At 36.0% G+C, this 12,906-nt stretch overlaps 1 protein-coding gene across 6 annotated transcripts in view; it reads left to right on the top strand.

The window, feature by feature from the left end:
- Nucleotides 1-12,906, top strand: part of NTNG1 (netrin G1) — a gene marked incomplete at its 5' end in the record, with an annotated part of 155,018 nt that overhangs the window by 126,354 nt on the left and 15,758 nt on the right. For 3 of the 6 annotated variants that reach the window (XM_082053811.1, XM_082053809.1, XM_082053810.1), the window contains one exon: nt 1,510-1,647. The exons of the other annotated variants lie outside the window; for them this stretch is intronic. In XM_082053811.1, the coding sequence (XP_081909937.1) occupies nt 1,510-1,647 (138 nt within the window). The remainder of the gene's footprint in view (nt 1-1,509; nt 1,648-12,906) is intronic. 6 annotated transcript variants of the gene reach the window in all.

The following is a 12,906-nucleotide window of genomic DNA, read 5'->3' as shown; positions in this document are numbered from 1 at the left end:
TTAACACCAGAATTGCCAGCTTCTCAAATGGCACTCACTGTGCTATAATTCTCCTCAGCCTTGCACAGTATTTTTGGCATGTCAGTTTTCAACTTCATTAATGAATGTTCCTAGCTAATTGATTATTATCGTGGAACTCTGTTTGCCAAAGGTAACTATTCTTCTTCAGCATGCCAAATGTTCGAAGTGCCATCTGTAATTTATAACTAATAAACACTGAGACAACAGATGACAAATATCTTCCTGGTATTTTTTTTCCTGTTACAGTTTTTCCATTGGATTTTTTTAAATATTTTCCTTCCAAGTTCAACTCATTTTTTTTTTTTTATTTACAGTATTGCTGAGGTTTAACCTAATGCTAGGGAACAATTGCCAAAGGTAGTCATCAAAATACCACTGATTCACAGACATAAAGCCAGACTCTCAGCAGGTTGCCCAGATTCAGGAATCGATTTGTGTATCTTTTGCCTTCAACAGCAGCAGAGATCAGATGCTGCCAAAATGTGCCTGTGATCTCAACTGGCAGTAGCGTTACTCTGGGTCTACATGGGTCTACATACAGATAAGAATCAGCCCTTCATTTAAAAAAAAAAAAAAAAAAAAGTAATAAATAAACCAAAGGAGTGCCAAAAATGAGCCCTGCTACCTGCTGTCTTGTCTTCTTTGTTCAGCTAGCTGGAAGCTGAACACAGATATTGTAATTGCATTGAAGGGCTGTGAATGAACAACACAGTAAGTGTTGTGGGAGGAAATGGGTTACCCTAGCCATTCTTTATTAGGTGAATACACATGGAAAATATGCGGTAGGAAATGAGCCTCACTGCATTTTCCATCTGCACACTGGGAGGTGAGAGAAATGAAAATGGCAGCATAAAGCCAGTTCTGATAAGTTTTGCATTACGTTACTTCTCACCTCAAGCTTTTCATTGTGGAATACGTAAAAGGTTTATTAACATCACTGATAAATACAATCTCATCAATTTAATGGCAACTATCCACAGAAATTATTATACTGCTCAAAACTATAAAGGAAGACTATCTTGGAAATAAGTAAAGTGCATTTCTATAGCCCTGTAAAGACATTCAGCACTTCTGAAAATATTGAGTAATATAAACAAGCTTATTTTAATAATGCAAAACATTTTACCATGATGACACTTTGATATATCCATACTATACAAAGCTTTTCTAATATTCATTAAATTGTCAAAAATTTCTTACCAAAAGAGAATCTATTACAATCAGTTATCCCCAAAGGCCATGGTATCTTCTGCCTTTACACCTCTTCTGTTTACTTTTTCTCTTCACGTCGTAAAATGTCTCTTCCTGAAATGACATATGCAAACAAATAAATGGACCTATATTAGTTATATTCACTACTCTAGATATCCTTAATAGACAGTCTTCCTTTACCTCTAGTGCTGGAAGTGCACCTTTTATTGGTATTGAATGAATTACCACCATATGTGGACCTGAATCCAGTGTGTATGTGTTGTCTTGTTTCTGCAGACTGTTATTGTAACCCTTTTGGTTCAGTCCATGATCGCTGTAATGACAGAGGATTTTGTGAGTGTAAGGAGGGAACATCAGGGCCTAAATGTGATAAATGTCTGCCGGGATATATCTGGCACAGCTTGGGCTGTCAACGTAAGTAACTCAGAGTCGCCCCTCTCCTGCAACTTTGCTGCCTCTGCGTCTGTATGTTGTCACGTGCAGCTACTTAAGGGCAGAAAATGAGCAAAATGCTCTGTGAGCTGTAAGGATGACATCATGCCTCAGCCTCTTTGGAGGCTTCCAGATGAGGACAGTAAGTTGACTGTGCCATCCATTTATTTCAATAGGGATTCGTTGTCCTCTCTCTTTCTCTTGCTAATGCCTGGAGGAGCTCCCACTGTAATATGTCAGTATGTGTATCTTGCCATCTATGAAATAAGTTTTGTATACTAAACCATCAGGATATTAACTCCAAATTTAAAATTCTTACTAAAATACAAAAGGTGACTTCTCTGCATGTTCACTTTCTTCTGTACTAAACTTCAATTACTTGGGTGACTTAACTATGCTTTTATAACTTAAAACTATGTCCTTGGACAATAAAACTGCAAAACACTGGCTCATTACCTGTTATAAATAATGAAACCAGACAAAAGCTAAAAGTTAAAAAAAAATTGAAGGTATGCTTAATATCCTTAAAAATAAGAGCTGAAAATTTGCAGAAATATTGCTAGAGCACATGTAGTCTCAATGCCTAGTTGCATATTAAGGCTCTCTTCTGGTTAACAGGTCTTGTAAATAAGTGAGTGGAAATATCACATTGGTATGTACAGGATTGGACTTTTATTGCAAATGCATTTTGTAGTAAATTCTTAAGATTAATTCTTTATAACCATTTTAAGTATCTACTTCCAGAAAATCTGGAGAGTCCCCTCATGTTTGTTTTTCACCTTTTCTCCCCACCTCTCTGCATTCTTACACACACGTTATAAAAAAGAGATTTTTTTACAAGAGCTTGCTTTTGATTCTTAACTGAGAAACACAAAACGGAATGTAATTAGACACCGATTAGCCAACTATTATAAAATTGGCTTTACATCCACACAAATGGCCTAAATGCTCTAAAACAAATGCAAATATTAGAAATTTAAACAAAAAACACACAAACAAACAAAAACAACAACAACAAGAGGCGAAAAGGAGGGGCAGGGAAAACAAAACAAAACAAACTAAACTAGTGATTACTGCTGCCTCTCCAAGTGATAAGTACCTCTGAAGTAGAAAATCTGGGTTTGTGACAGTTCAGTAAATATATCTGGAAAGAAAACCAATAAATAAGGAATTTCAGACTGTGGTGTTTACCCAATTAACATTAAAGCTAGTACATGAAGAGAAAGGAAGTTTGTGTGGGCAACAGAATTAAATATTACCCGAGAAAATTGGACTTTCTCAGCTTCTGCCAGAAAACTCCCATTTATATTTGTCAGGTTATTTAAACCATACTTTTCCCATGGGGTTGTTAATTGTATTCTCATTTTCTGGATACTTGCACTTGAGTTTTGAGTCACAAGATTATAGAGCACTTGCAGAAAAAAGCAGGAGTGGTAGTGTTTTGAATCTCATAGTTCTCTTTTAGTAATATTTTGAAAAATCAGATCTTAGATATCTCAAAAAAAGCACTCAGAAATCACAAGACATCCTTCTGCCTTGTACCCCTTATGGAGAAGGAGATTATCACCCCCCATACCTTACCCTAGATACCAGCAAAATAAGCAGTAGAATTTGTGAAGCATTGAGATATTGTAGTAACATGAACCACAGGGGGGAAGAAAAGAAAAAGAAAGGCAAATCAATATGATTCTCTGCAGTAAAATTTGAATGCAGTACAGTGAAGAGCATGTCCACACAGCAGGTCTAAAAAAAGATATTAAGTAGCTGAGATATTGAACAGGTCTGAAGGTCTGTGGAGCAAATTTTACAGTCATACAATTAATATAATAACATATACATACCAGCTTGTCAAATCAATCTCTTATTAATTGCAGTATTTCTTATTTTTTCAGGTTTGGACATTATAACCCAAATAATGTTCCTTTAATGAGGATTTTTTGAGCCGAGCATACAATTAACCTGATTTTAGCTGAATCAGAATATTTGTAAAAGCATTAGACAGTTTCTGGAAATGCAAGCTACGGCCTTTATATTTGCTGACAAAACTAATTAAGTTTCTCTCACTGTGTCGTAATTTTCTGAACAAATCTCAGTCTGATTGTGCAACTGTTAGATATTCTCCAAGTTTGACCAAATTATCTAATCAAGTTCAGAAGAAAAACAACGAGATACAGGTGTCAGTTTTATGAAACAGACATCAAATTGTCGTGTTTTACCAAGCACACACTGATTTAAATCTCATTTCAAGTCCTTTCATTCATTTAATTTTGTAGTGTGGCAATTCAAGCAAAGCTCAAAAAGATTATTTGTCTGGACATGTAGCATGTGGTTTTGATCTATTTCCCTAAGCTTATGCTATACAGAAATGTATATATGCAAAGATGGATACACACACTCAACAGACCAATATGTGTTTGTTTACTTTTTGTTATACATAGCCTATCAGCGTTGTTAAGAAAATCTATTCTTATGGAGCTTTGATGCAAAAAATCATTGACCTAGGGCAACAAAAAGCTTGAGCTATAACTAAGTTCGATCTATACCATGGCTCGTTGAATTCCTCGTATGATTGTATTGGTAAATGGCGTGGTTTAGTTTTATATATTAGTGATCCTATTTGGGAAAAAAAGCTAAAGTTTTGTGGTGTTTTCTATGATTCACAATTTATCATTTGATAAATTACTGTTCGTAGTCTATCTTATACCACACATGAGCAAAAGACACAAGCTATTATATTCAGAAGTATTATTTAGGTACCTCACTCTTGCTGATTTCATCTAACACCTCTGAGGATCTTGTGTCTCTGTGCATACACAGGTCAGATGCAATTTTAGGATTTGCCTCACAGATAAAAAGCACTGTGATAACAGCTCTTATCTTACTGAATTCAGGGTTTATGCTGCATAGACACAGCAATCGTCAGGGCTGGTTGGTACAGGAAGGTTTGCTGCCCTCGGAAAAAGAGGCACAGTAGATGTGACTAAGCCCTCCCCAGTACCATTGATGCCACAGGCGCTGTGCGTGCAGGGGAGCTGCTGGGGCTCAGCTCTCTGCCTCCCTCCCAGGCACTGACAATGGTTTTCTCACCAGCCCGCATACACAGATCAAAGCACAAGGAATTAATCCAGAACAGAGAGGCTGGACCTGGATCCCTTTTAGAGTTCCAGAAGCATGAGAAAATACATAGCTCTTTTTCACTTTTCTATTTCATAGAAGTTAAACAAATTTCCTTTAAAAATGAACATGAAAACAGAAGGCAAAACTCTGTGCTTGGCAAGAAATTTAACCAGCAAATACAATTGTTTTGGGCCAGTCTTAAATTGAACATAGTGCTTTGTGATACGATGAACCTGTAAATAAAGGTAGAAATATTTACACAACGAACTGCCTGAGTTTAAAGAAATGTATGATAGCAAAATATTAAGCAGAAACATTTGTTTGCTTTCCTGAGTGTATTGCTCATAGTGTTGCATCTTTTTTATTTCTTGGCCGTGACATTTCAGGTGACTAAATCCTGTTGCATACAAACAGGAACATTTAAAAATAACACCTTTTAATTTCACACACACAAGAATTGGTTCCCAAACCAGTTGCATATTTATCCAATTCACCAAAGAAAAGTGACTCTTTTGCTATCTCAGTTAACCAACACAGCTCAAATTTTCATTAGGTGTGATCATCCCACAGGGAAAAAGGTGAGAAAAGGTCCAATGATTAATATTATTCACTGTCTCCCTTATAGTCAATGAGCAAATACAGCCATTGAACATGCACCCCCCCAAAGTCCTAGACTGAGTACAAAAGTTACCAATGGTAGCTGTACCCAAGTTAAATTCAGTGCATCATTTATTGTGAATCACTGTTGTAAATCATCTTGGTTTAATGGTGTAAAACTTAAACAATTAGCAAATGAGTTTTCACCCAAATGCCTTGCATCAAAACTCTCAATAGTTTATTTTATTTTACCATTTTTAATTCATTTAAAATAGTTTTTATTAAAGCCAGCAAAGGATTACACTCTTATCTTCAGTGCTCAAACTGCACTCAGGGCTTGTATCTGTCTTCCAGACTGAACTTGTATTACTCTCCATCCTGTTAGATAATTCATATTCTGTCACAGTGTACATTCAACTTATTATATGATTATTTAAATAGAAGCTTTTTTTGTTTGCATTTTATAATGTGTTACAGATGTTAGAAGCCAAGGCGTTTGATCAAAATCATCATGCAGATTGAATTTCTGAGAAAATGAAGCCTGAAATTGTAACCCTGGAACTTATATTAACATTTGCTTTTGGAAGTTTGTGTTTACAATTCAGCAAGATATGTTACCTTCCATTTCTTAAAAAAAAAAAAAAAAAAAAAAAGAAAAATACATCTTGCACTTCTTTCTAGATAGATTAAATACATAAATGTAATTGTCTCCCCCCTTGAAAGTTATTGATCTTTTATATGTTTGTGCACAGACATATCCTGTGAGTTCTTCAATAGCTACACATCGAACTTGTGCCTGGGGAACTATACTCTGTAAAAAAAGAAAAAAAATTCAGAACCAGGATGCCCTGGCTTCCAGTTCACCTTTGCAACTGCCTGCGTGGGGGGCCATAGACAATCCATCTCTATCTTTTACATCTTTTTGCCAGTAGCAGTTTTAGTGCTTTTAGCTGGTGGGGATACGGGGGTTTCCCCTCTGCACAGGTGCTGTATGTACTTTCAGTTCCAGGGTGTTTTGGTGCCAGGACTGGTGCACCTGCAGCAAGAGTGCACTGCCACTCTTGGAGCTGCAGGGAAGTAAAATGTAGAAATAATTTACTGAAAATGATAAAGTTCTGATGGGGCTGAACATTGCTGTCCCCAGGGAATGATCTTCCCCTGGTCCTGATAAATGAAATACCAATTTCACAATAGCTGTCTTACATGATTGTTATGCAGACTAAAGAAATTGTGTGCATATAGGAGTTTGGATGTAAAAGGAGCAGACTCTGCTTCAAATGGCTCCAAATTTAAATACAGAATAGTTCTCCTTAAATCAATCCAGAATCCCACTGCTGCAACTCAAGGCAAGTGTGGCTTACAGACATAAGGGAAGCAAGGCAAGATGGCAAACAAAATCACAGTGTTATTGGGCCTGATTCTCAGATGATGTAGAACACTGATGCCACTCACCTCAGGGGAAGCATGCTGATGACTTACACATGTAATGCCATAGTGATAGCCTGGGTCTTTTAAACCTGAGAAAAGACAACGTGAATATGCATAGTAACACACTCATTCCAAAATGCATGACCTACAAAATAACCATAAATGGGGATACGTAGAAAATTGTTTACCAAAGTATGAATTTCATTGAATGGTAATATTTTTTCATGAAATTTTGGATTTGAAGGAGAAAAAGAAGGTTGATATCTCTCTGGATGGGGGACATTTTAGTTAGAATAAACATATCAGAATACAAACACTGTATTTAACAAAAAAATATTAAGTGAAGCATCTTTCCTCTATGAAGAGCATAGAGAAGATGAAAATATAGAACTTTTTCTCTATATAGTTATTATACAGATCTACATAGTTAGTGAAGCATGCTTAGCTTGGGGATTAAGTCTAAAGCTGCTTTTAGTACTGCTGCCTACAGCCTGTGAAATATTGTGGAACTGGAGGAACCTGCAGAGGGAATAGACTTGAGGGGCATTGGTGAGAGCTCCAGGACATGATCTCAGTGGCTCTGTGCTGGAAGACAGGCTGCTATGAACAGGATGGGGATTGTGAACTAGGTAACACCTGTGTGTGGGGAAGCCAAAGAAAATAACAGGTCGTAAATCAGGTGGAGAATGAGGCATAGAAAAGGGGGTTCGTTAGCACAGTTAACATCTTATTAAGAAGCACCAGGCTCTGAAGAGACTGCAGTTCTTCACTTCAGGAGATTTACTCTGATAACCTGGTGATCACACTTGCTTTCTCCAAAGTTAAAAGAAATGTTTCAGTAGCAACATTTACACAGCTGACCTTTAATAGAACAATTTTTCCCCAATGAGGTGAAGGATTGGATTGGTGCAAAGAGGTTGTTCTCTTGATCCTGCCCTGGTGTCAGCTTCAAAGCTGCTATTCCATGGCTGTCTAAACTGCTCTAATTGCAAGTGCTGCAATCCCTCTTCTCCCAGTTCCCAGCTATTTAGTCCCACGCCCCTAGCAATCTCTCAGGCATTTGTTTGACCTTTCATTGAACCATTTCAGATCTAACTCAGCAGGACACTAACCAAACAAATCATAGTTTTCTGCTGTGTTATTTCTGTGATATGAATCATCAATGGGTTGAGCAAGCAGGAGCAGCCTGGGAGAGCACAGCACACTCAGAAGGGGGTGATGTGCCCCTGGCAGCCAGCAGTTGGGCAGGACCAGGCTGCCAGGCAAGTGGAGCATATCTGTGGGATCGGTATTCCCCTCTTCCCATCATTTGATCATTCATGTTCTGGTCTAGCAAGTCACTGGCATTTTTACCACACAAAGACACAATTTCAGATGGATGAGCAGGTGGATAATTAAGGAAACTTCCTAAAAACCTTTTCTTTTTCTTTTTTTTTTTTTTAATTGTATACTCTCCCAAAGTTAATAATAATAATTCAAAAAAAAAAAAAAGTCTAAAATTCTCTTGTACTGAAGCAGAATCATAAATTTTTACAGAAGGGAAAACTAGGATTCAGCATGCAGAGTCAAAACGAACAGCGGTGATGGACGTGAGCAGAGTGCACTTCCAAACATCTCGGCTTAAAAAGAGTGAATATGATTTCTAGGGTCTTCAGTATTTTTTGTGCTGTATCATGGGAGAGTTCTGAACAACTAAATATTAGGAATTCATGAAAAGTTAAACAAGTAGCATTATTTGTTTGCTTTCATCAGATGACTTTAAAATGGTTAATATTTGATAGCACAATGATAAATATTTTAATATAGTATATTGCAGTCAGTTAGGAATAGATCAAAAAGATACAAAGTAAGCTCCACTAGATAAACTTTTATTAGGTACATGAAATAGAACATAAAGCTTGATAGCAATTACCATTTAATCTGTTCACATTTGGAAACACTGAAGGGGAAACTTATAACTCAGTTAGTTGTTATGAATTTTTAAATGTTTGTTTGAACAGTGATGAGCAGGACTGCTTTTCCTCAGAAAAAATCTGTCATGTTTTCCTTTTAAGCCTGCTCAGTGGCCATAACTTCTATGTAATTTGCCTGCTCGCTGCCTTTTTATGAGGACAGAAATAAAGATGTAATAGCAGCACAGACACACCCAGAAACATTTTTATGGAGGCAACTCACAAGGATCATTTAGGAGTAAGTGAAATAACCTCTATCCTACTTAACTGCAGATAAAAACTACTGACCTGAGACAATTAAAGACAGTTAACACTTCCTATCCTGACATCAATGCAACTGATGGCATTGCTGACACCAGCACATACTCACTAAGACTTCAGTTATTGTTTTAGCTTCATTTACACAAGTGCAAATGCATCTTTCCCAAGAGGTCCTCCTGTTTAAAATGATGGCAATATGAAAACCAAAATTTAGTTTAGAAGGAACTGGTAGGTTGAACTTGCAAGGTGCTGACTGCCTCCCCTCACAGAAGGTAAGCCCCCCACCTCAGTGTTACTGAAAGTATTATTAAAAATGCCTTTTAATGTAATGTGCTAATAAATGGATGCCATGGAAGTAGGTATACCAAGATTCAGCCTACCTATAAATTTAAGTTTTAAAAGACTAGCTTCCACCTTGAATGGATTTCTGAGATATTTTAAGTACAGGGGCACACCTGATGTGTTTCCGCCCTGAATTTAAACAAGCTGAACAGACATAATCCTAAAGTAATCAATATTTCTAACTTCAGGTTTGTATTTCTGAAGAGCTGAGTATTGTAGTATCTAACAGCTAACAAACTCAAGGCTTTTTAATTACATACTACTACTATTACAAGTACTTTCCAAAAGATTTTACGTCTTAACTAATTTACACTACTTGTTATGAGTAATCTATAGAGGTGAAAAAGAAAAAATCTCATCATGAAGATTTTAAATAAATTTAGTTGAAATAAAGGAGCTATTATTTATTATCAATAGCTTGAGTACTTCAGCAATGAATTTCTGAAAAAAATAAAGACCTTTCAAGACCTGAGCTGTTAATTAAAACACTTAATAGAAGTGGCATTTACATTTCATGATTCCTACTTCACTCTATTGTTTTCCAGCCACCTTACCTAGCCCATTTTAGAGCTGGTCTTCAAAACTTTTCACTCCTGTGAGTCATGTGTTATCTTCCCACTTGCATGCTAATAAACAGCAGAAAATTAGGAAGCCTGTACTGAGTTAGACCAGGGATCAATTTACTCCAGTGTCCCCTGTTTGACAGTACTGGGCTTGAATGCTATTTCATTCAGCACAGGCATCCAAACTCCAGGAGGCTACAGCTTATGGATTTTTTTTTTAGTCAAAGGGTTCATCAATATCTTTATATTTATTTGGTCTCCATGAGCCTTTCATTCACTAAGTGCCTAATCACTTCTTGAGAGATTTATTATTTTGTTATCCAGACAGGCTGGGCACAAGTTCACTATTATGCAAATAATAATAATAATAATAATAATAATAATAATAATAATAATAATAATAATAATAATAATAATAATAATAATAATAATAATAATAACTTTGTTTTAACTGGCTGGCCAACAATTTCACTTGGTACTCCCTAGGTCTTAGGAGGAAAAGGTAATAAGAATAAATGAGTAATCATTTTCACATTTTCCATAACATTTGTGATTTTACAGATGTCTGTTTTCCTTCAGTCTAACTTCCCTTTGTTATGCTGAAGAAGCCTAATCTGTTTAAGCTCTCCTTTTACAGGAGCTGCTTATATATATGATCACTCTTCATTCTACCTTTTTTTGGTAGTACTATATACCTTTTTCAATATGCAGGACTTCATGCAGTGTTCAAGAGATGGGCTCATCATGAAGTTACATGCTGACATCGTGCTGTTTTCCATTTCATTCTTCTTTTCCGGTCCTAAAAAATTCAAGAATCTATTTGCCTTTTAGACTAATGAAGAACATTAAGTCAACATTTTCAATGAAATGCCCTGAACTACTCTTAAGGTCTCTTTCCTAAATGGTAAAAGCAAAGTATCAAGTGCACTGTTCTTGAACCTTAGAAATTCTTCTGAAAGTCTTTACAGTCACAATATTTTTGTAATATGAGCAAACTTAATACATTACTTTTCACTCACTTTTCTCGCACAATTCTGCATGCGTTAAGTCCTGACACAGTCGTTACAGGACTGAGTAGTAGTCTCTGACATGTATTCTTACCCTGTTTCCTATTATTCAATCCGTGTTTATTCAATTAAAAAAAAAAATTTGCATCCATTTACTTACTGATTCCTTTAAAGAAAAATCATCTACTAGGTTTTTACACCATTAGTTTCCTCTACAAAAAGTTCACTCTTCCGTGCTCACCACGTTTATTCATCTATCTGCCAATTCTAGTCTTCATTTCAACTTGCTTGCTGCAGAAGATTTACTTGCTAGTCCTTAGTTCCTCCAAAGATCCTTGGAGCTCTTCATAAATAGCACATCTGCCATAGTCCCTTCTTGTAGTTATCAAGCCCATCTTGGCAATTGAATTAGTACAATCACGGGTAACAGCAAGAAATTTGTTTCTGCATTTTTTCAAAATTTTGGGATCAATATTATTTGCTTCTGGTGACCTGATGCAACAGACAATCTTCTGGTTTTTAAGAATGGTTTGTATAAACTGTTACACACCTCCAGAACATGCCCCTGTCAACACAGGCAAGAGCCTGGTAACCTCCTACAGCTCTTCCATAGTTAATACTTCATAGATTTTTCCCTTCCCTTCCTTAAACATGAATCATTTCCCCTAAAGACTTCCTAGAAAGTTTCTCCTTCTGATGTGTTTAGGAAAAAAAAAAATGATTACTAATTTTTATCACATTACTATATTATTTCTGGCCTTCCTTGGTACTTTAGCATGTGCTTATAGTTAAATTCTGAGAGTCTGTTTTCTTTTATTTTTTCCTCCATTTTGTCAATTTCAACATTTTTCTTTACTGTTTGTAAATGTATTTCTTTATAAAATTTTATTTTATTCTGCTGCTATCAAAGCAATTTTTACAAAAATCCTTTTAAATAGTGGTCTTATTTTTCATACTCACTTTACACAGCATCTCTAATATGACCAGCTCACCAAGTCATCTGCGAGCGTTCTGCCCCTTTACCTTCTCCTTGCATTTCTTTCTAATAAGTGCCTACATGATGATCTCCTTTTCCCCTAGATCTATACCCCTGAGACATATACTAACCCTTCCAGTGACTTCAAATGCATCGTAAGCATGCAAGTAAATAATTTGAGAAGGATCGTGAGTACAATAAAATCAGGAGCAAAAGCTTGATCTTATAAACGTCAGTTCAGCTTTTTGTCAGATCTTCAACTACTACCCTTTACCGCACAAATTTTAGTCAAGCTATTAATATGGGTAACAACTATAAAAGTGAACACAACTTTACAGGATTCAGCCAATATGTATCAAGAGGGGACCAATACCCCATACAAAAGTACTGTGATGTTCTGTAAAATATTAATGGCATTGTTCTTTCAATTTCTTCCATCTCTGCCCAATTTTGAGATATGATTTTGTTGATTAAAAACTGTTCTCTCACACTGGACTACAGTCAATGGCCAAATTATTAAGAGACTTACAATGGAAGCCAAGTCAAGCCCATAATAATTATCCTGGCTTCTAAAGAGAATAATTAAGTTGTTAATAAAACTTTTACCTACACTCATCAGATGAGAAGAGAAAGATGTGACAGTGTTGGAAGTTTAAGGATTTCAACAAAAAGGGGAAAGAGCTTGATCGTAATTCAGTTGTTGGTGATAATGTCTGTAGAAGATTACTTAGAATTGAAATCAACTTGAAATAATTATATTGAAGAGACTGTTTTCATTAGCAGCACTGATTTCTGTATACAGCTGGGGTCCACAATGATTGAAGCATTATACCGAAAATTATTTTGTATTTTCATAATAGTTTTTAGGTGCTATTTTTTTTTCCAATAACTATCTTTTTGTTCAAATGGAAGTGGAAAACCATGTAATAAGAATTGCACTGATGGCACTGTCTGAATCTAGAGACAATATTTTGGTTTGTACTTCTGTTGGTGGATCA

This window comes from Streptopelia decaocto (assembly GCF_964273445.1).
Source record: "Streptopelia decaocto genome assembly, chromosome: 5".
NCBI classification, from domain to species: domain Eukaryota; kingdom Metazoa; phylum Chordata; class Aves; order Columbiformes; family Columbidae; genus Streptopelia; species Streptopelia decaocto.
This window is presented reverse-complemented; position numbering and strand designations above follow the sequence as displayed.